Source organism: Aythya fuligula, chromosome 2, assembly GCF_009819795.1.
Source record: "Aythya fuligula isolate bAytFul2 chromosome 2, bAytFul2.pri, whole genome shotgun sequence".
In the NCBI taxonomy this organism is placed as follows: domain Eukaryota; kingdom Metazoa; phylum Chordata; class Aves; order Anseriformes; family Anatidae; genus Aythya; species Aythya fuligula.
In genome coordinates, this window is record NC_045560.1 from 21,662,213 (window position 1) to 21,683,672 (window position 21,460).

Sequence of the window (21,460 nt, forward strand, 5' to 3'; positions counted from 1 at the left end):
TAAGCCAAACTCCCGGCAGATCAAAGCCAAAAAAAAAAAAAAAAAAAAAAAAAAAAAAAAAAAAAAGAGAAAGAATTAGAACTGCAATACAGGAAAGAAATACTTGTCTTCGTGTATTGGCAAAAGGGCTACAGCAGACAGCCCTGGTTTGCACAAACCACAGTGCTAGTGCCAAGGCATTGTACAAAAAGCAGAGAGCAGGATTCCAGGTTGACCTAGCTCAGCTTTGCCATGCAGCTGTGTGAACTGAGTCCCTTCATTGTCAGAGAGCTGCCCCTTTCCCTTTCCAAATGTTGTCTTCTAAAGCTGCTGCAGCGTGTGTGCTCACATCCGCTAGACTACATATCTGTCTGGCAGTGGTCTGTGGTTCTTAACAATCAAGTGGTATTTACCCGTGCATTTCTCAAAGTCAAAAAGAATCATGAGGCAAGGGTGAGCCATGATGTCCTCTTTAATACCTCCCATACCCACAGTCTCTCTTCTGTGGTGGATTTTTGTGCAGCCCCAGTCAGGCTCTTAGAGCTTCATTTAATTCAGTATCTGTAATGCTGACATCAGCACTGCTAGATTGAGGCTAACCTTGGAGAAACTTGTGCAAGCACTTGGTTCATTGCTCCAGCAATCTAGTTAAGATTTGCGGTGCCCCATGTAATTGTTTGTCAGCCCCTGCTAAGGAGTTCCTTAGCACTTGATGCTTGCAAAGGCGATATACATATAGCAGAAGACCTAGCAATGCTGTTAATTTGCTGGTATAAATGGCATCCTACTAAAAGCAATTCAGGGAAACTCTTCACCAACACTTATGTATATGCTACTGACAAATAGAGAAATATTAAAGTTTTTATTCAGACCTTTCCTTTATACAATTCAGTTGTGCTTCTCTTATTCTTTTTTTTTATTATTATTATTATTTCTCTTGTTCTTTATGGCTCTACAATCATCTAGCTTCTTCACATAATCCTTTTGCCACTACACTCACCTGGTTTCTTCCTCCTTTTTCAGATTTACATCAGCTCTAACTTGTTTTAGACAAAGCAAGTCCTCGGATTTCGTAGTTATTAGAGAGGATTGATGCAAACTGGGAAAGAGAGGTGACATAATCTCAGTGCTGCCTGGAAGCATCGTTCTTAAAGCTCTAGAAAAAAAGCAGTGTTGGGTAGCTTCCTCTGCAAAGGCTCTTCTAGCTACAGTCGGTAGAGTCTTAGGTTCCCTAGGTAACCTGAATATTAATTATTATATTAGTATTCTTCAAAGGTTTTCCACTTAAAAGAAATGTTTCATTAGTGCAACAAATTACAGAACCCAATTGGGTGGAAGCTGTAATTGGTTTTTACACCTCCACATCCCTTTGCTTTACAGACTTTTAAGCTTGATGTATTCTCATTTGGGCTATGCTCCCACTGTGGCAAATAATCTGCAGTTCCTCCAAATCGTTGCAACTCCTGTTTTTGCTGGAAGCTAGCAAATAGCTAAAAAAAAAGCCCTCAAAATGGCTGGGGAGGAGGATGGGGGGGGATATGGAGAAGGGCTGAGCAGATGCTGTGTTTCAAAGAAGCCTCTGGGCACTGTATTTCTGGGGTACCTTGCTGAGCTTGGAGCCTGGCAAAGTGATACAGCAGTTCTTCAGGAGCAGTGTTGTACTGTGATAGCCCCGTGTGAGCTGTGGACTCTGGCTCCCCTCCCTCTGTAAATACCATTCCTGAAAATCTTATTTGCACTTGATAATGAAGAGGAAAGGAAACTCCTAGATGTAAAATACAGTTCTAAAAATCCTGATATTACACCACAGTTTAGCCAGCAGACCGCTTTGCAGCTACCAAAATATTTGTAACCTTTTATTTTTTAGGGAAACATTACTACTTTAGAAAAGAACCTTAGATCTTGAAAAGAAATAGTTGAGACCAACCCATTTTCCTAGCCCTGTTATTTACTCTTCTGCTTTTTATTCCAGTCAATTTCTATTACTCTTTTTCCACTTTAATATCTCCTCTGAAAAGTGTGATAAACATTGCTGCAGATTATATAATCCCACTGCTTCTCAGAAGGATTAATTTGTAGTACGTTACACTCTAGCATATATAACAGTATTGCTTAACACAGCTGTGTACTGCAGTGAAACAGTTGAAACACAAATAAAATACCCTGCAAGGTCAATTTATGCTTACATAAGATCACACCACCACATAATCAATAGCTTTCCTAACACTAAACAGATCAATAATTCCACTGTACTCTCTGAAGTCTTCCATTCCAGTATACAAGAAATAACTCGGAGATTACGGTGTGATTTAAGAATACATTTGCTGTGGGTTTAATAGACCATATGTAAAATCAGAAGTATATATTCAGAGACATATTTCCATTTCAGAAGAGAAAAAGGTTGGGTCAAGACAGAGGAAGTGGTGACAGTTTGGAGAAATGGATGAATATTTAAATTGGTTTGCAGCCTTTATACTTTCCTAAATGTTGGAGGATTCCTGTAAGGGAAGACTGATTTTGAAACAGATTTAGTTATGTTTTATGGTTGACTCTTTACATAGTCTTTGGTTTGAAAATTTTATTGCATTTGTTATGTATTCAGCCTTGGTTTCAAGTTCAACCTTGTTGGATTTCATTGTCTTAGACATAAATGATGTTACTTCATTTATAAACAGTTCAAGGGCTGTCAGTGTAGCATATCCCTTCAGCATATTCTGTTCCAGATATATTTAACCACGCTTTTTTAAAAGATTGGAATATGTCATAATATGCCTCATTGCACTTTGATGCTATTGACTTGGATTGACAAAAGCCTGGAGAAAGCAGTAACATGGTCTAGCATCCCCAGTGCACTACAGTAAGATAATTGTTTGCTCATTGTGAAAGATTACAGGAGTGGCCATAGATGAGAGGTCCTCTCACTGTCTGTGATTGCATCTTTTACATTTTGCTGCTACATTGAGGAATTTTTTATGGGTTCTTGGTATTGTCTCTTCAATGTGAATCCTCAAAGTCCTTGTCATCTGCACAGGTACAGTACAATAGCTTGCATGAACTGATGGTTGCAAATACCCAAGCTAAGTGAAAAACTAAAAAAAGCTATTGGGAAAATGCAGATTTTCTCTGGTTGTTAGTATTCCACAGACATTACTTTGAATACTTTGTCTTTTATTCAAATGATATTAAAAAACATGTTGTGAAATACACTTAGCACCAGGCTCAGAGGAGTTACAGCTTTAAATAATTGCCATTCTTACTTTGTGTGTGGTTATCTATTTTATGTGGTGTTTCAGTTCCTGACTGAGTAACTGAAGAGCCACAAAGAGATATGGCAGTAAGCATTGCTGGTGTGGATAGTGTGCCAAGAAGAGTGACAGGACAAGCTTTTTGAAAACAAGCATTCACTTACACAGATATTTATGAAAGATGAATTGAAGAGATTTCAGTCTGTAGAAATACAGAGCTTGAAGGGATCTCAAGACTATCTGGTTTCTGGACTATCTTTGTAGTCCATCTTGACTTAGACAGAATCCAATGTGTTTGGAACATTACTGAAAGACGTTTGGCCATATATCTATCAACTATCTCCAGTTGTCGAGATTCTGCGGCTTATCCAAGCAACCTGTTTCAGCGTGCTTCCTAATAGTGAATTTAAGCTTTCTTTTGTGCAAATTAAGATGATGTCTCCTCACCCTTCCCCCAGTGGCCTTAGTGGACAGTTGAGCATCTACCTTTTAGAGCAATGTTTTACTCCACATCCACTTTTCCCTTCTCCCACCTCAATTTAGTCCAATGTATAATCACTGTGATGTATTTCACACTGCTGTCCTCAGTGGTGAAGAATGCCCTCTGGCCTCCTGTCTCCAGGCACTGGTGTCACGCTGAAGTGTTACCTACGGAAAATAAATCCTATGAAGTTCACAGAGTTGTGTCAGATTCTGCCAACTCACGTGCCATGGCGGGGACAGTAACCCCTTGAGGATAACAGTTAACTGTGTTGGCCAGTGGTCTGGCTCTAGATTGGAGCAGACTGTTCCAGTGGTATCTTCTTTTTTGTGCCACAAATTATTAGGGTGAGTAAGGTTTTTGTGCAGAAGCAAATGCCTGCAGGTATTTATCTGAATATACGTTTTTGAAAAATATAGAACAAAATGACTTTAGCTAAGCATCTCTGATGAAAGAAAGCATTCTGAATAAAAACCATCATGCTTTCTGCAGGAGGATGAAGCAAGGGTCCTCTTGCTGCTTATATGAGTAACGTGGAGGAGTCAGGATCTTTTAAACTCTGCAGAATCTGTTTGCATGAAGACAGATTTCACCGTGATTAACTGTTACATTCTTCCCATTCCACTCAGGATAAGGACAAAGCTGGCTTTTGGATCTGCTGAGAAACTCTGCTAGCCCTTGGTTAACCAACTGCTTTGAACTTTATGGCTGGTTCAAAATGAGTTTTTGGAAGGAAAGTGTCGAGACATTTGCAGTCTCTTCAGGATGTGCACATGCTGTGTCTTGTCAGCAGGCATCTGCGGGCTGTGCCCAAGCACCGAACCAGCTCAGAGACATATATTTGCGCAGAACCAGGCTGAGCTAATTAATTTTGCAGCTGGGAGGGATACAGTAGTTCTGGCTGAGTTTTCTGGCTACACAGCTACTACAGAAGCTGTAAAGAAACTGCATCAGCATGTTTAGATCCTGCAGATACGTAGACATCTGACTTCCAGTTCACTAAATAAAGTATAGCATTTGTGTGGTGGGTTTGTGTTACGCAGAGGATTTTTGATGCAGGTGCAGTCAATGCAGCAGTCCTGTATACTGCCCACAGTTCAATATGGACTAACTGCATAGGAGTTGGAAAACATCATTCCTTTGGCTTGTCTCAATACTTTGAAGACTTCCTTCAGAAAACACGATTGTCTTAAGTTCTCAGTGCCTGCAAAGCAGAATAAACTATCTAGATGCTGTGTGGGCTCAGAATCCCATCTCAGTTGACCTCAGTACAGAACTGGTTCCAGTGTTGCTGGTCCACAAAGGAAGAAATTCAGCAAAAGCATCTGATGATCAATAAAAAGCGTTATTCAGTTCAACAGTGACTCTGTTTTCTAATACAAACAAATCTTCAGAGACAAATGCAGCACACGGCTCTGGTAAGGTTATTGATTAAGGCTATCATGACTGTACTTCCTCAGGTTTATGAGATATGTATTATCAGTTCAAATGGTGTAGCAGCTCTGATAACAATTGGCACTTAAACCTCACTGTAAGAGAACACTGTACCCGTGTTCTTACATGTATATGGGGTGGATGCACAACCTGGGATAGCAACATCCCAGCTTCCAAGGGCTGTCCCCATGTCAGCATTTTTCTTGGTCTGAACAGACAACATGGATCTCTTTCTATCCTTCCAAGGGAAATGTAGAGTTTGGCTTTCAGGTAGTATCATTTGATGCTGTTATGATTCTGATCTCTCTCTCTTATCCCACCATCTGTTTAGAAATTGTCTCGTCTTGTAGATTTTACTAATTTCTCTCTCCTCAGGTGGCATGATACACTTGTTAAAGTTTTGTCTTGTCTTTATACCACCTAACGTATCATACCTGTTGAAGAAACAACTCGTGCAATACATGTCACAGTCTTATATATAAGCACTTCAGGGTGTTGTTAGCTCATGACAGAGACCATGAATGACATTAATTTAGGATGACAGCGATGCTAATAGGTTACCTGTACTGCCCAGTCTGTACCCCTTTCATTCTTTGTACTGTAGAGGTGCCCCATGTCCCAGCTTGTAAAAGTCTCATAGGAACAGACTGCTGAGTATGCTACCCCTGAGCATTGCTGTCTGCAGCTACACACTTTCCAGCTTCGTACGTGGATGCATGGGCACTGTGGAAGTCTGTCCTGATTTGATCTAGGTGCTAGGTTTTTATTGTTATGTCTTAGCATGTATGCTGTAAGGTAATATAAGAATATATATCATCAATCAATGTGTATTCTCGCTGCATTTCTGAACTAGTCTGGCTCTGTTTTACTTCTTCAGTGAACCCATAATATTAATTTAAGCGATTACTTTCTTATTAATTCTGATATCTGCTTTTCTCCCCGACTGTTTCTGCTTTTATTGAGGCATTCATTCCCGTGGATGAGTAATAAAAAGCAAAAATGCATCATCTTTATTAATGAATGTTATCTATCATCAGTTTGCTTTCTCAGATTCTGGTAGCCATCACACGCTTCTGCTTTATGAGAGCTGGGCAAGAATATGCTGGTGTTATTCCTTCTATTCCAAGCGTCCTGTGGTTGGCACAGAAAATACCTAGGCTTGCTTGGTTTACTTTTAAGAAAAACATTCAAGAATATCAAAATTACCATTTTGGTTATTGCTTGTCTCCATGTGATTGCCAGGGAGAAACGAGGGCTGACAGAGAGTGGGGTCCCAGAGCAGTAACCTGGCCAGCAGGGCAGGGCTGTGGGGAAGCTGGACATGGGGGCTGAAATGGGGCAGGTATGACCAGTCAGTCACCACTGGTTGAATAACATTCAATATTCCTGGACTTACTTATTTTACTTTCCTGCCTCATGGCTCAATTTGTGTTTTTCCATGTGTTTAAAATAGGACACTATGTGCACAGAGTAATTATTTTCACTGTGTAAGCAGCTCCTGACCCACAAGAGCATAGTCTTAGTTCCATCCCCACCTCTACCTAACAGTTTTTGGATGACTGCAAACCCAACCTTAAGGCTTCAAGCAAGGCAATGGGAATCACTGTGTGTAGGGACAGGACTGGAATGTGGCTTGTGCAAATCCAAACCCTACTGTTTACTCTCTCAGGAGTAATTATTTCCCAGTAACATTTCCTGCTAACTCTCCCAGTACAGTTATTTCAGATCTGTTCCATCCCAGAACACAATCATTCCCAGTGTTCCTCACACATCTGGAAACTTTGTCTTTGAGGAGTTTCAGATACCAGTATTTAAAACGGGTTAATATGTACCAGTAAGCAGTGTGCCAATTGAAATGGTACTCTTGCTCTTTCATTTATGAATCAAACCGATTACTTACCAAACTCTTCCTCTCTACCTCTGCACACACCATTTTGACCATTATTTCAAGAGAAGTGTAGGTTGGCAATTGCCACCTAATCGTTCTCTTCCCTTGTCTTCCAGGAAATACAGTCCTTGGGTTCTTCCACATGCTAAAGCATCCCCCATCTCCATCAGAAATAAAATTATATTATTATTAGAATATGCGCTCTGCGTACGATGTTGATAAAATCAGATGTAGCAACTTCTCTTACCCATCTTACCCTATTAAAATCAGCTTACTTTCAGACAGAATTTGGCCTGTATTGTTTAATTTTTTCAAAGTTTGTTTTACCTTAGCAAAGGAAAAAGTTTGAGATAAAACGTTCCTGTTTCTCTGGCTCTTCCTGTAAATGTGTTTATTCTTTATCTTCACAATTAACCTTCCATGTTTGGACAGGAATTATTATCTTTTCCCTGCTCTGTTATTTTTTTCAAAATTCCAAGCAACTCTGTTATCAGTGAATTTCCCTCTCTGAGTGGTTGGTATTTCCCTTTGTATCACACTTCACGAGATAGCTATGTCCTTTCAATTGATAGGTAATGGCTGGCCACGAATGGTTCAGCTTCACAATCTGAAAATCGGATCCAGTGCTGCAGAGATCATCGTTCCCTGAACCAAATGCATTACAGAGTTTCAGGTCTGATCTCAAACTTCTGCTGGAGCTTGCCATTGCATTTCACAGTTAACGAAATAGGTTGTTTACATACCTATATGTCTTTATAAATTTGGAGGTAGCAGGATTTGTAAGATGAGTGATAGAGACTTCACTCCAACATGAAGTTTGAGTGAGTCCCTTGCGCTCTTACATATTTAAGGACTTCTGCTAGGTATTCTGGGGCACAACTAGACTGCCTCTACAGAGAGGATGTTTGTCCTCTTATTTAAAATTTGTGATATAATTTATTTAACATTTGTGATATATTGTGTACAAGAAAACTGTGCTGAACAGTTGCAGAAATGAATTATTAATTAAATGACTTGCAACCGCCTATTTGTTCCCTGAGTACTATACCCAGTACTTCTCATCACCATTCTTTTCATCTGCGTGGTTCTTTCTTCAGCTTTCTATTTTCTTACAATCACTTGTTCTAGGTTGATGGAAATCCCATTGTTAACTCTTTGGGGAAATGAAGTCTCTCAGTGTTTCTGCAATAATCTTAGCAGTTAATAATAAGGAGAAACCTGATTATGACTTTTTCTGCATGGCAAAGGGAGACCAAGAGAGCAAAACAGGCCAAGAGAAGGAGTTCTTGAACTGATCCACGCCTGAACATTTGCTGTGAAAATGGGCTTTCTCTACAAAGCAAGTCAAGGGAAATAACAGTATTGCAGAGGGTTCATACAGACTTCTGGTGCTTAGTTAATTAGAGCTGGTTTTCATTCAGCTAGTTCTGTACCACCTCTTTTCTGCTTATTTGCCTGTCCTTGAGCAAGTTTTGTTTGTTTGTTTGTTTGTTTTTGCAGGTCAGAGTTGGCTTCCTGCTGTGATGCAGCTCACAATTTTATTGCTTCTCAAAACAACACCCCACTGGGAAGTAACATGAGTTATGAAGTGGACAGTAAAAAGACCATCCTTATTACAGAGGACATTTATAGGATGCTGCCTGTGGTAAGAACTGTAGCCTAGCCTGTTATTATACTTGCAGTATCACCTATATTGTGGTTTAGTAATAGAGCTGCTTTGTTTCATTCATATCGTAGAGCCCCTTCAGCCTCTGTATGTGCTTCTTCATTCACCTTGCAAGACCTTTTTTTTATAAGCTTTCTTCTGCAGTGGTGGAGGCATGGACAGCACATCATAGATGAAAGCTATTTGGGGGATAAACCTGATAGTGGTGTGGGGCCTTTGCAGCCAGAAACACAGGTTGAGCAAAGCAATCAGATTTTGCAGCTGGGGACTTTTAACAGACATACAAGCTCTGGAGACCAGGCAAAGAGGGGCACAAAGTTGTACTTAATTTCTCAATATGAGTGCATGGGAGCCCTCTTACCCCTTTTTGGCATTCTTGATTTGTGAGATGAGCCTAGTCCTTTCTTATGCTGCTCTGAATCACTAAAATCTTCATTGCAAAGCAGAAAGTTACAGTGGTTCCAAACTTACAATGAAGGAAAGAAAAATGTAGGGGTTTTTTTTGTGCGTATATTTACTTGCTAGGCTAACCAGAGGTATCTGGCCTGTGTGTTCTCCTGGTGTCTTTTCAGAGCTGAACAAAGTATTTGAACATGTTGTTTTGTGATACATTGGTGGGTAGCATGACATCTGTCACTTTCCTCACTCTTTTTTTCCTTGTTCATAATGGTGCTCCCTCCTGCTTTTCTTTGAGCAAGCTGATGAGAAAATGAGGAAGGATAATGATTTCTGTAAGCAAGTTTTGACTCAGTTTTACAGGGAGGTTCAGTTTCTGCAGCTGAAGTAGCCCAGCTGTTGGCCTCTCTGTTGAATGCCAGTGCTCCCACAGCAGGAGAGACTGAATGAGATGTATGAGATGTTTCTGAGACCCTGGGATAAGAGCCAACTATATTGTCAACTGAAACAGCCAACAAGTTTCATTAATTTGCTAGGTTGTGATCTGTGCTGGTTCACAAGTGGACGTACTTCGCTCCCATGTAGCTTCCCCACTGCAAGACAGCAACCTCTAACAAGAAGAGGAAGAGAGAAGGTGAACAGCCAGAGAGGCAGTAACTACTTCAGTTACCAGATTCACCATGAGCTAAGCCAGGGCACATGCCTATCCCTTGCAGCATCTTCAGGTTCCCCTGTCTTCATTATTTTACCTCAAATATAATTGAGCTATAACGGAGTAATGAGTATTCACAAAGTTATTTTCTGTAAGCTGACACAGTCAGTGACTCTGTGACAACTCAGCCTGGTGCAGTGCAAAGGAAAAGGGGTGAGTTTAAACTATCTGCAGTAAGAGTTAGTTCTTCAGCTTGTCAAGAATTCACTCCACTACTAGATATTTTTTCATTTTGCAAATTTAAAACGTATTCATCCAATATTACTCTCAAAATACTGAAGACAGAAGTAACAGTCCTCAGTCTGTTGGGGCCTATTTTTGGCTCTTGGCTGTCCGTGCCAGGCAACAACGTCTGCTAAATGGTGAATGCTTTCACTGGGATTTACGGGATTAAGCCTGCAAGGACAAATGACTGAAGATTCAAAGAAATAAAAGATTTATAAAGCATATGCTGTGTCTTTATATTTGTTTGCAGTCTCCTCCTCTCTCGGTTTATCCCTTCAAGAACTGCGCAGTGGTTGGAAATGGAGGCATTCTGAAAAATTCCAGCTGTGGAGCTGAAATCGATCGTTCTGACTTTGTGTTTAGGTAAGAGCTGCTTCATCTCACTGAAGACTGTTGAACATTTCTACAAGCTTGGCAGGCTTAGAAGCATGCCAATGCCAGTTTGTATCAAGGAGGAAAGATCTTCTGCCTCTCAAAAGATACTCTTTCTGCTTTGTAGATTTCAGGACTCTGCTTCCTAAGTGAAGAAGGGACTATGTGGATAGATGTATAATCCATGATTATAAAGATACCTTGCCAGTGATGTGAAATTTCATTATCTGAGAAACTGAAATTTCTTTTCATTTAACACCCTTAGGGACAGAGAACTCTTTTTCTCTCTCTCTCTTTTTTGTTTTTTTTTTTTTTTTAATCAGGAGAAGAGAATGAAAAAAAACTGAAATTGAAACAAGAAAGACTGGCGTTAAATATCATGTTCACTTTTGCCCCTGGGCTTTCAATAGGTTTACTTAGCCTTAGGTTGTCTCACTAATGCAGTTATTTAACTGCCCCAGTATTGTCTCACCTTCTGTTATCAATCTAAAAAATTAGACGTCTAATTTAAGTATTTTTTTCCAGTCCCTCTATAGAGTGTGGTGATAAATAGGCACACTCAGAGCGTAACTTGACCCACTCTTTCAGTGCAAGTCATGGGTTGTTGCCTCTGCAAGTACGGAGATTAACCAAGTGAAGTTTCATCACTCAGTGATGTCCAATCACATGGTCTCCCGGATATTGTTCATTTTCCTGTCTTTGAGTCATATATGGGTTTTTCAAATAATAATAAAAAAAATCTAATTAGATAACTGATTTTAATACAAATGGGGATTTGTATTAAAATCTGCATACTAAGATGCTAAACCTAAATACCTGGCTTTAAAAAAATACCTTCTTTACCTTATAACAGAAACCACTGTTTCTGCAGTTGGGTGAGTTACGCTGCTGTTGTCTCATGAAACAGCCATCAGTGTTGATGACTGAGGGGTTGGTATCAATCAATCTTTTTAAACAGGAAATAATAGAAGACTTTTCAAATGAAATGCATTGTTTAGGCAAGAAGTGCAATGTTTTCTAGCAGCTAACATAGGGCATTCACAGACTGGCTCCTTACGGGATTTTGACTTCGCCTCTGATTTGCGAGGTGATTTATGAAAATGAGCTCTCTGTGCCCTATTTTAACCATCTGTACAGTAGATTAAATATTTTTACCAGAAGTGCTCTAAGCCTTATTTAATATTTGTAAAGTGCTTAGAGATCCCTGAGAGCTGACATGAAAGTGTCATTGCACAAGAGAAGAATTTGCAAGTAACTACTGCAAAGCATTTCTGGTGGGCATCTGTTTAAATAAGTGTTTCTCAATTTCAGGTGTAACCTCCCTCCAACTACAGGAAGCATTAGCAAAGATGTTGGCAATAAAACAAACCTTGTGACTGTTAATCCAAGTATCATAGCTCAGAAGTAAGTAATACTGTAATTCTGATTCTGTGCAATATCGCGTAATTGTTTGACATGATTTAGTTTTTGTTAAAAATCCATTGGGATACCTTCACAGAGAGCAGTGCATACAGATTACTCCATTAATGAGCTTTAGTTCTCATGTAAAATATGCACCATTCTAAATGGAAATCTGTAAAACCTGGCCTTTTGTAGTAGAAAGAAGCCAGCAATATCCCCAGTTTAGCAAGGTTTTTGATTGGCATCAATCTATACTTTATGACAGAGTAAAACTGATGATTGCAAGCCTGAGCCTCTTCCTTTCCCCACCTCCCCACCAAGGCCCTCATGACCCCAGCATAAGAAAGAAACTGGAATCATAAATCAGGAGAGCTTGGAAATGTGTGCCCAACTCTATCAGTTGGACTGTAAACACGTTACTAGTTAATGTTCTAAGGGGCTGTTCTGATTAAGGGTATTTCCTAAACAGAGACCCAATTTCTCTAATCTGTTTTCTCTCCTTCTCTTTTTTTTTTTCTTTGTATAAAAGCTGGTCGCACCTTTTTTTCTCAGAAAATATTTTTTTACCTCCTTGATGAAAAGAAAACCTAATAAGACCAGGCTGACTAATCTGGCATCTTCAGCAGTCTGGAGCTGCAGCTTATCTATGAAAAGGACTACTGTGGCATGTTATTTACTCCTTACTGATCTTACTTTATCTTATTGTCTGTCATATCTGTATTTGTCAAATAGACAACATCAGGCAAAGATTTTTTTTTTCCTTAAAAGCCAGAAGGAAAGGTACCGTAAGCATAGTAAGCATAGAAATGACTAACAGGCATTTGTCATTGATTTAGGACAGAACTTGATTTTTTGTAATGAGTACTAACTGCTTTGATGCTTACCCAAAGCAGAATTTAAATTTAAATGAAGATGGATTTTTGCTTCCCCTATAATAGATATAGCTCATTGATGTTATTGGGCATGCACAAGAATAAGAGAAAGGAAAACTTTGTGCAGTGACTTAGCTTCACTGGTGACTGCTGGCATGATGCATGATTTCTCTGGGCTTGATCATAGTGCCCTGCCATAGCTACACTCAGTGTTAGCCAAATTAAACCACACCAGAACTGATACCACTTACACTGAAAGTAATAGGAATTAAACCTGTTTGAGGATGAAATGAGATTAGGGGAAGACTTTAGGGTTTGTAAAGAATAATTATTTAAATATTCAGAGAAGACTGAATGCTTTTGAAAGAGGAGAGGGAAGTAACTTCATTCACTTTAATTTCTAATGCTGTGTTTGGGTGCTGGGTTAATCTGATGTTACTACTGTTAAGGTGATCACCTTATGAATGGTGTCTGCCAGAGTTTATGATACAGACAGAGACTCTCTTGGAGGAAAGAGCACAATTCTTATGTGTCCTAACAGAGCCGGGCTGTGCTGCACCTTACCAGAGCAGAGCTTGAAGGGAAAGCAAGACAAGATCGGGTTGGGTTGTTCAGGCTTTTAGCTAAGCAGGAGGAACAGACATCTAGATTCTGTCCTGAAGGTCTTTTATGCATTTTACACTGAGTAGAAGCAAAGATGATTCTGGTAGTAGAGGGCAGAAGTTTACCTTTGGCCACTTTTCCTAGCTATAGGACTGCCTATCTGTAGCTCAGGATTTGCTTGCTTTCTCTCTGTGCCTCTTGGATTCACAGGGCCCCAGGTTCAAGAGGAGGGGCTGAGAGTCTCTCATTCATTTTGTTTCAGAGCCTGGTGGTAATGGCACTTTTCTGGGAATCAGAAGCTTAAAGCCCTTCAGACTGAGAGGGGGTGTGTCACTACTTGCATGAGTTCAGTTGTGCCAGAGGCACCTGATAACTACTCCAGCAGGGAGAGTTTTGAATGGAAATGGCAGTGGCTGCTGTCCTCTGTCTTGAAGTGCTGCATGAGAATAGGGTTTGAACCTGCTCAAGTTGCAAAGAGAAATGAAACCAGGTTTTCCATTTTCTGCTGGAGCCATTTGTGAACAGTGGGTTCTGGTAGCCAAAAAAAAAAAAAAAAGGTGAAAGCACACTGCTCAGGTGATCAGCCACCAACAAAAGAGGACTCAGTGCTTTGAATCCCAAGGGGGGCGCAAATGCCATATGTTCAGGGCATTCAGACAACTAAGATCTACAAAGGAAATGAACTGAGTGACTCCCTTGTGTGTTGTTTCACGCTGTAAAGTTCCCTATTCGATATTTGGGAACACTGCATTATCCAACGGCGAGAAATAAGTTTCTTTGCTGGCTGTTGGGGAACTGAAGCAACTGAGTATAAATCCTCTTCATTTACGAAGTTAGACCTCTAAGTCTTTACAGAACCCCATGTGTGTTCCCTTTGTTGTCAAAGGAGACATATATGCCTATATTTTCAGCTATTTTAAAAGCATATCACAAGCAGCTAAGACCCAGCAAAACTTGAGCACACACAAACCTTTAATGCTCCAAGACTGCCTACATGCATAATTGTATTTCCACAAAGGGCAGACAGCCAGGATTTGAAGAGGGGTTATTTTATGCATGTTGATGGCAGAAACATTTTTCACAAATACATGCAGTAGATACCATCGTGCCTGTATTCTTACACAGAGAAAGTATAAATACTATTTCTTTTTTCCATTCTCCTTTGAAATTTCTTGAATAAATCATTTCTATAAACAGGTCCTGGTCACATTAACAGTAAATTTGATTTTCTCCAGTAACTCCTGTGTTGCCAAATCAATCCTACGAAATGCACTTTTATTATACAATAAAGCCAGATTTTCATAACAGCACGTATGACGACATCTAACAGGTTGGTATAAATCTGCAATGTAGACAGGCTTAACTGGTGCAGCAGAGTTCACAGCTCATATATGCAAGTACTGTTGTACTGTCTTGTTCTGTAATGTATTTATGGCAGTACATTCCATTCACTCTTTTCCTAAAACGTTGTACTTGGCAGATACAACAAACTAAATGAAAAGAAGACAGAATTTGTGGAGAACATCGCGGTCTATGGAGATGCTTTCCTCTTATTACCAGCCTTTTCCTTCAGAAGCAACACAGCCACTTCTTTTAAAGTCTATCACACTCTGCAAGAGTTCAAAGCAACCCAAAGGGCAATATTTTTTCACCCCACCTATCTGAAAAGTCTTGCCCAGTTCTGGAGAACTAAGGGTGTGAAAGCCTATCGTTTGTCATCTGGTTTTATGATCACTAGTGCTGCTGTTGAGCTGTGTGAGAATGTGAAGCTTTATGGCTTCTGGCCTTTCTCAAAATCCACAGAGAAGATGCCAATCAGCCACCACTATTACGACAACCAGCTGCCTAAACCAGGTTTCCATGCAATGCCCAAAGAATACAACCAGATCCTTCAGCTTCATGGCAAAGGCATTTTGAAGTTGCAGTTTGGTAAATGTGAATCAGACTAAAAAGGTAGGTCACATTCTTACCACATAAAATGTCCTTATTTAAGCACTGAGTCAAAGGAAAACCTGTTTTGCAAACGGTTTGGGTCTATCCTTCCTTAAAGACACTTTACAGTCGTCAATGGATGCTGTGTTCATAAATAAGAGGAAGACTGGAATTTCCTGCATACATGTAATGTATTGCAGAGTTGAGAAATGCTTCCTAATAGTGAACTTTAGATTATGAGCATAACTAAATACACATTGTCACCACAATTCACAGCCAATCAGTAGTGTCTCCTCATGTCAGATACATGTCTCCACCAACCTGTTTGGTTCGGTATCAGTGAACCAGCCTCTGTTGTGAATCGCTTTATTTAAGGCAGTCACATACAATACTCTACAAGAGAAGATGCCTAATCCAAACACAGCCTTCCCAGGTCTATACAGAGGACAAAATAAGGATTACAATGAAGGAGTAGCATGCATATGCACTCTGGTTCCCTCTTGTTAGGGAAGGAGATGTTGAGAGCAGTGTGCTGTCAGCCCTGGGCTGCAGAACAGCTTGTGGACAGCAGCGAAGAGGCTGCCATGCACTGTAGCAGATCCTGCTGAGCATTTTACCTTGAGGCAGCTCCAAATCTGGGAGTTATAAATATAGGATGAAGTGTCATTCCCTTTCTGTTCTTTCTAACTGTCCCATCCCCCTTGGACCTCTACCTTCTGTGTATTGCCTTAAAGAAATGCCGCACACAGTCTGGCGCCTGACCTTCAGCCAATTTACTGCATACAGATTACAGATGACTTTGAAAAGATTTGTCTGCATGTTTTCAATCTTAATTTGCCCTGTTGACAAAAGAAGACCCATTTGTACAGATACTTAGAATAGAACATAAAATCTCCCAATTTGGAAGGGACCCTAAAGGATCACCGAGTCCTACTCCTGACTCCACACAGCAAGGACCACCCAAAAACCGGACCGTATGTCTGAGAGTGTTGTCCAAACACTTCTTGAACTCTGGCAGGTGTGGGGCTGTGACCACTGCCCTGGACAGCCAGTGCCTGTACTTCTTCATCCTCTTAGCTAACTGAGAAATTCCCCAGCTCAGAATGCTGTTGTCAGATTTGCCTTCCATACAACCAAATTTTTTTTAACTTAACTTCTTTTTTTTTTTTTTAACTTGAACCCAAGCTAATATAGCAGTAAGGAAACTGTACAGCAGAACTACCGCTGTATGCGATATGTTTTATTCGGAGTGATGTAATCTTACGACTGTATTTCTAATTAAATAAATTAAAGTAGCAGATTGCTTAAGCCAGAAATTTTAAGTTTGAAAGCTAAGGGCTTTCTTCTGACTAACTTATGAAATGTATTTTAAGGTACCCTTTGTGCTCTTTAGAAAATATGCTGTCCAAGATGCATTCACAGTTGGTTCATAGTCAGAGGCTGCTAAGTTTTAAGCTAACAGATAGCTAACACCAAGAAGGCACACTCTTATTCAATTTCTTCAAAGAAATAGAAAAACAAACTGCTTTCATGTATTATTAGCATAATATAAAGCAGGCTAGAAGGGACCTAGAAGCTGTCTAGTGAATCCATTCTCATTAGTAGCCCATGGCAGGAGGTTACCTAAAAGGAGGTGTGTGTGTATGCAGCTTCATGCTGCTAAGGTAAGCTTTTTCGCTTGTCAAAAGTTGCAGCATTATGTAGTTTAAGAAATACATAATGTATTTTTCGTAGTGGCCAAGCTGTTTATATTCCTGCATTGTATTTATTCTTCATACAGTATAAATCGTATAAATCGCTGGAGACATACCATGTAATTTTAATTGTAGTAACTACACCAGCTAAGAAAATGGAAGGCAGCTCCTTATGAATTTTTCATCTAGAGAAAAGCAGCTAGCAGCCACAAAAATGTTTAAGCATCTGTATAGGTTAATTAAATGCTGTCCACGCTTTGCAGGCTGAAAATGACTTCTGCAGCCAAATTTATGAAATAAACTGTAAAGGAAAAAAGCAACCAGAAGGATACGTTGTACTGCCCTAATTTTTTTCTCCACTACGTTAATCACTTCTATTTACAAAGAGAAAAGTTAGTCCCTAAAAAAAATAGAATTTAAATGCTTTTAGTATGAGCTACCATTCTGCTGCTATTATCAACTATTAGAGATAATTGAAATTCTCTAATGAGTATGTTTTGCCAGAGATGACCTTTTCTAAAAATTGAACAATCTCATTTCTCTTTTCAATTTCCCTTTAACGTTCTTCTCCCTGCTCCCCGCTCTTCCCTGTTAGCGGGTAGCTGAAGGTTCCCTATATCACCGGGTGTCCCCAAAAGTCTCCGGCAGAATTTCCCTCACACATTCCCGGAGCACAAGTCTGCTGCTCTAAACAAGAAGTGAGCGAAGCTGTTTTGTGTCCCAAGCAGGGAGCAGGTGCCGGAACACTACCGGAGAGCAGAGCATACCTGCATCCCAATGAACCATTTCAGCCCTGTCGCTCCTAAACGCCACCCTTGCCATTGCAGAGGTGAACTTTGTTGGGTAGAGGGGATTGTGAGTCCTGTAGATCATTGTGGAAACTCCATCAGCCTTACATTATCCACTCCTGCACCATTATGATTATACTCAACAGATATGCCCATCTTCACTAAAGCAGATGCCTACCTATCACACATGGTAAGCTGGGAAAGGAGACATCAGCAAAATCTCAAAATGTAATTAAAATAATGAACTTGATTATTTTGTATTAAATTATAAAATCATTTTTGCTGTGGCCCTGCAGCTGAAGGAAGTCTTGTTTGTTCACTGCTTTAACCTGATAAGCCTGAAGGGTGTGTTATTAGCTTCAAGTAAACATAGGCTCAAGGAGGGGAATTGGCCCGATTCCTATTTAAAAATAGAGAGAAAAATCTGATTAGAAAAATTGTGAGATGATAAATTAATCAGACTGGCAAAAAACCTGATTGCTCAGAAGCCTGGTTAAAATGCAAATACTGTCTGACCAAGGAACCATCAGTTTTTCCTCATGCTCGAAAGAGACAGCAGGGAAGGAGAGTATGTGTTGCTTTGACATACAGCACAGCAGCATTAAGCAGCTGCTCAGAGGAGTCAATCAACAGAAAAAAAAAACCCACAGCAAGTAAGAATGAAACTGAGACTCCCTGAGCCTGGGGAAGAGAACAGCGCTCAGTCGTCCAAGCAGAAGGCGCTGAGGGAGGAAAGGTTGAGCCGAGAGGAGCTGGAGGTTAGAGTAAGAACTGCTGAGTGAGTGCATGTTACCTGGAAAGTAAAAATTGGCTCTAGGCTTTTCCATTCCAAGCAGATGATTAAAAGCTGTCTATTTTTGACAGAGGGAGAAGCAGTGCAGCCTTCCAGTCCAGGTGGAGCTGGCTGGGCCGCATCAAGTAGAGCAGGGGGCTGCTGCCTCTTCATTTTCTTGTGATTCTCTTCCCATCAAAGCGAGTCATGTTGTTCCAAACTGCCAGCATGTGATGGGTTTTTAATACTGAAAGCTGCTGGAAATCCAAATAAGTTATAAATACTGCTACAAATGACCTATTTATAAATATAATTGTTATAAATAACCTATTTATAATGGTAGGATACCTACACGAGCTTAAATTCTACTGGAATTCTGTTATCCTTGTGGTGTCTCAGTGTAGCTGGAGCAATATGAGCTACATCACAATGTATTTCTAATTACTGTGAGGAAAATGATAGCACGTTTTGAAAATAAGGACCCCTTTGGATTCCTGTCAGGCAGCCGAATTTCAGCCTATCCTTGACTTGGGAAAATATTATCCAGCGTGAAATTATGAGATGTGTGCAATGTTGAAAGAAAGATCTTCTGCTTTAGTAGCCATGCGGTATAGCTCTGAAGTACACACTTGGCTCTTGTGTTCAGCCACTGAGCTAAGTTTAAGTGTTAAGAATAATGTCAGCAATGAAACCAGTGGAGATAAGTTGCTTCTGTTCAGTTAAAACCCACCAGAATAGAAAAATTTAGGTTAAATCAGATTAGAATTTAAATTAGGTTTTAAATCAAATGAAAAAAAAAATCTTTACAGATTTATGAGGGATTTGTTTTGTTTTTCCACAGCAGAACTAGCCTGTTGAAGAAACAGAATAATTTCATTCTCTAGCTATTGCAAAATATGATTAAGCTAATTTAATTCACCCATATTCAGATTTGCAGTGGATGTGTTTACGCCCAGCCTTGTTCGGCTTAGGAAGGCTGAAGAGGGCAGTACAGGTGGGGTAAGTGGGAGCAGTTTTGGGGGTATTAAAACGAAGCAGTCCCCCTTTACAGAGAGCAGATGCTCAGGCTAGGTCAGGTACTAAGAGCCCAGCTTACCCAGGAGAATTCTGTGAGCCTGTAGGACTGTATAATAAATGTCACCAACTTCCAGCTTGAAATAAGGCTGAAAAAGCACATGCAGGAGGTGAAATGCATACGCACAGAGGACCAAACTATCGGTTGATTTGGAATATAACAAGTGATTTTCCTACTGTACCAGTAACATGTTTTATTGTTTTAATTCCAGGGTGATGATGCTAAGGAGACAATTTGTGTATCTCAGCAGCTTGGTGTTGGATTTGATCCGATGTGATTTCGTGAGCATTAAACTGCATTATTACAATAGAGAAATATTTTACACTTAGGGAGAAAAGAAAGTGATTTTTCCACACATTGACTGCTACATTTCTGAATCTTGAGTAATCTTTTTTTTAATGCAAAATAGCATTTATCTGGTAAATTATGAAACTCCTTCCTATTGTTTTAATTGTAGCAAAGCACAATCTCAGGATGGTGGCAATATGTGACGTTCATCATGTTTTGCTTCTTAAAGCATTATTAAAATATTTTGATGTAAGATCTCCGATTTTGTTACTATCCCATAATACAGGCAACAGTCTCTGTATGGTAGCTCCGTGAGTTGGCAGTGAACACTTGCAATTAAGAACTTGATCCTATAAAGGCTAGCATTTGTCTACATGACAAAGGTGATGAGAAGAGCAATGGTGGAGTACTTAATTCAGAGCTAAGTCAGTCTTAGTTTGTCCCTGGGAGCACAAATTTAAAAAGTTCCTCAGGTTAGAGATAGTCAAATAGTTTATGTGCTTTAATTTTGTGGCCAGTAGATAATGCTGTGGGTTTAATGGGATCGCTCATGTGAATTATGTTAATTTTGTGAACAACTGTGTGAAGGACCAGAGATGTGTAATTATTTTCAAACCCCTCTTCCTGCTCCTGTTCCTGTCTAAGGTCCAGCTCAGCTCCAAATGAGGACAATAAACCAGGTTTCATGCTGCAGTCCCCAGAGTCCTGCTAGGGCATGACTTTGCACACACTCCTGCAATCCCAGATCTCTATCTCTGCTGACACACGAGATGGACCTTTCACGAGAAAAATGTTCTGTACCAACCCCAGCAGTTTTCCTGTTTTTTTCCACCTAGCATAACACCTTTCTCTATGTGACCACAGATAAAGAAACTGCATTGAGCATTATTAGAAGAATGTTCCCTTTAGAGTCAACTCCTGTACCAGGACATATAAGAAAGAAAATTACGGTTATTTAATTCAAACCCCGTGCAGTTCTTGTGCTTAAAGTTTCCATATGGTCCAGTGGAGCAACATCCTGCGAAAAGCAAAAGTGAAATAAAGGATCACATTAACATTTATGGGCGCTACAACAAGCAATTGTTTCCCTAGCTGTAGCAGCTTGTATATTTCTGCTTATATTTTTTACTGCAGTAAAAAAAAAAAAAAAAAAAAAAAAAAGGAAGAGTTTCAGTGTTTTTTTTGAGACTCAATGATCAGTTCAAAGATAAAGTGTCCTTCCTATCCTTTTACAGTTGGATAAAAAAAAAAACTCATTTTACCACAGTAGCACTAAATCCCCAATCAACTGATAGTTTACAGAGCATTCAATTTTCCACTCATTGAGGATTATTTCTCTCCCCCACAAAAAAAACAAACAAACAAACAAACAAACAAACAAAAAACTACTTAAATGTATTGAACCTTATAGAATATATTTTTAGGCTGATACCTTATCAGAGCATTTCTATATTGATGCAATATTTGAAAGCTTACCTTGCAGCAGTTTTATAATCACAGAAATAATCCTAAAAGCATTAGAATCAATCGTTATTGTTCCAGTTCTGCTAGCTGAGAAATATCCAGCATTTTGATCCATTTCCAAAATAATGCTATCAGAATCTAATGGTACCCCACTAATACACAAGTGGACCTCT

General features: G+C 39.7%; 1 protein-coding gene across 1 annotated transcript in view; it reads left to right on the plus strand.

Moving 5' to 3' along the window:
• Positions 1-20,974, plus strand: part of ST8SIA6 (ST8 alpha-N-acetyl-neuraminide alpha-2,8-sialyltransferase 6) — a 40,710-nt gene extending 19,736 nt beyond the window's left edge. Inside the window, exons 5-9 of the mRNA XM_032183470.1 lie at positions 8,528-8,672; positions 10,277-10,389; positions 11,710-11,802; positions 14,755-15,227; positions 19,747-20,974. Of these exons, the coding sequence (XP_032039361.1) occupies positions 8,528-8,672; positions 10,277-10,389; positions 11,710-11,802; positions 14,755-15,223 (820 nt within the window). The 3' untranslated portion in view covers positions 15,224-15,227; positions 19,747-20,974. The remainder of the gene's footprint in view (positions 1-8,527; positions 8,673-10,276; positions 10,390-11,709; positions 11,803-14,754; positions 15,228-19,746) is intronic.
• The last annotated feature ends 486 nt before the right edge of the window (positions 20,975-21,460 follow it).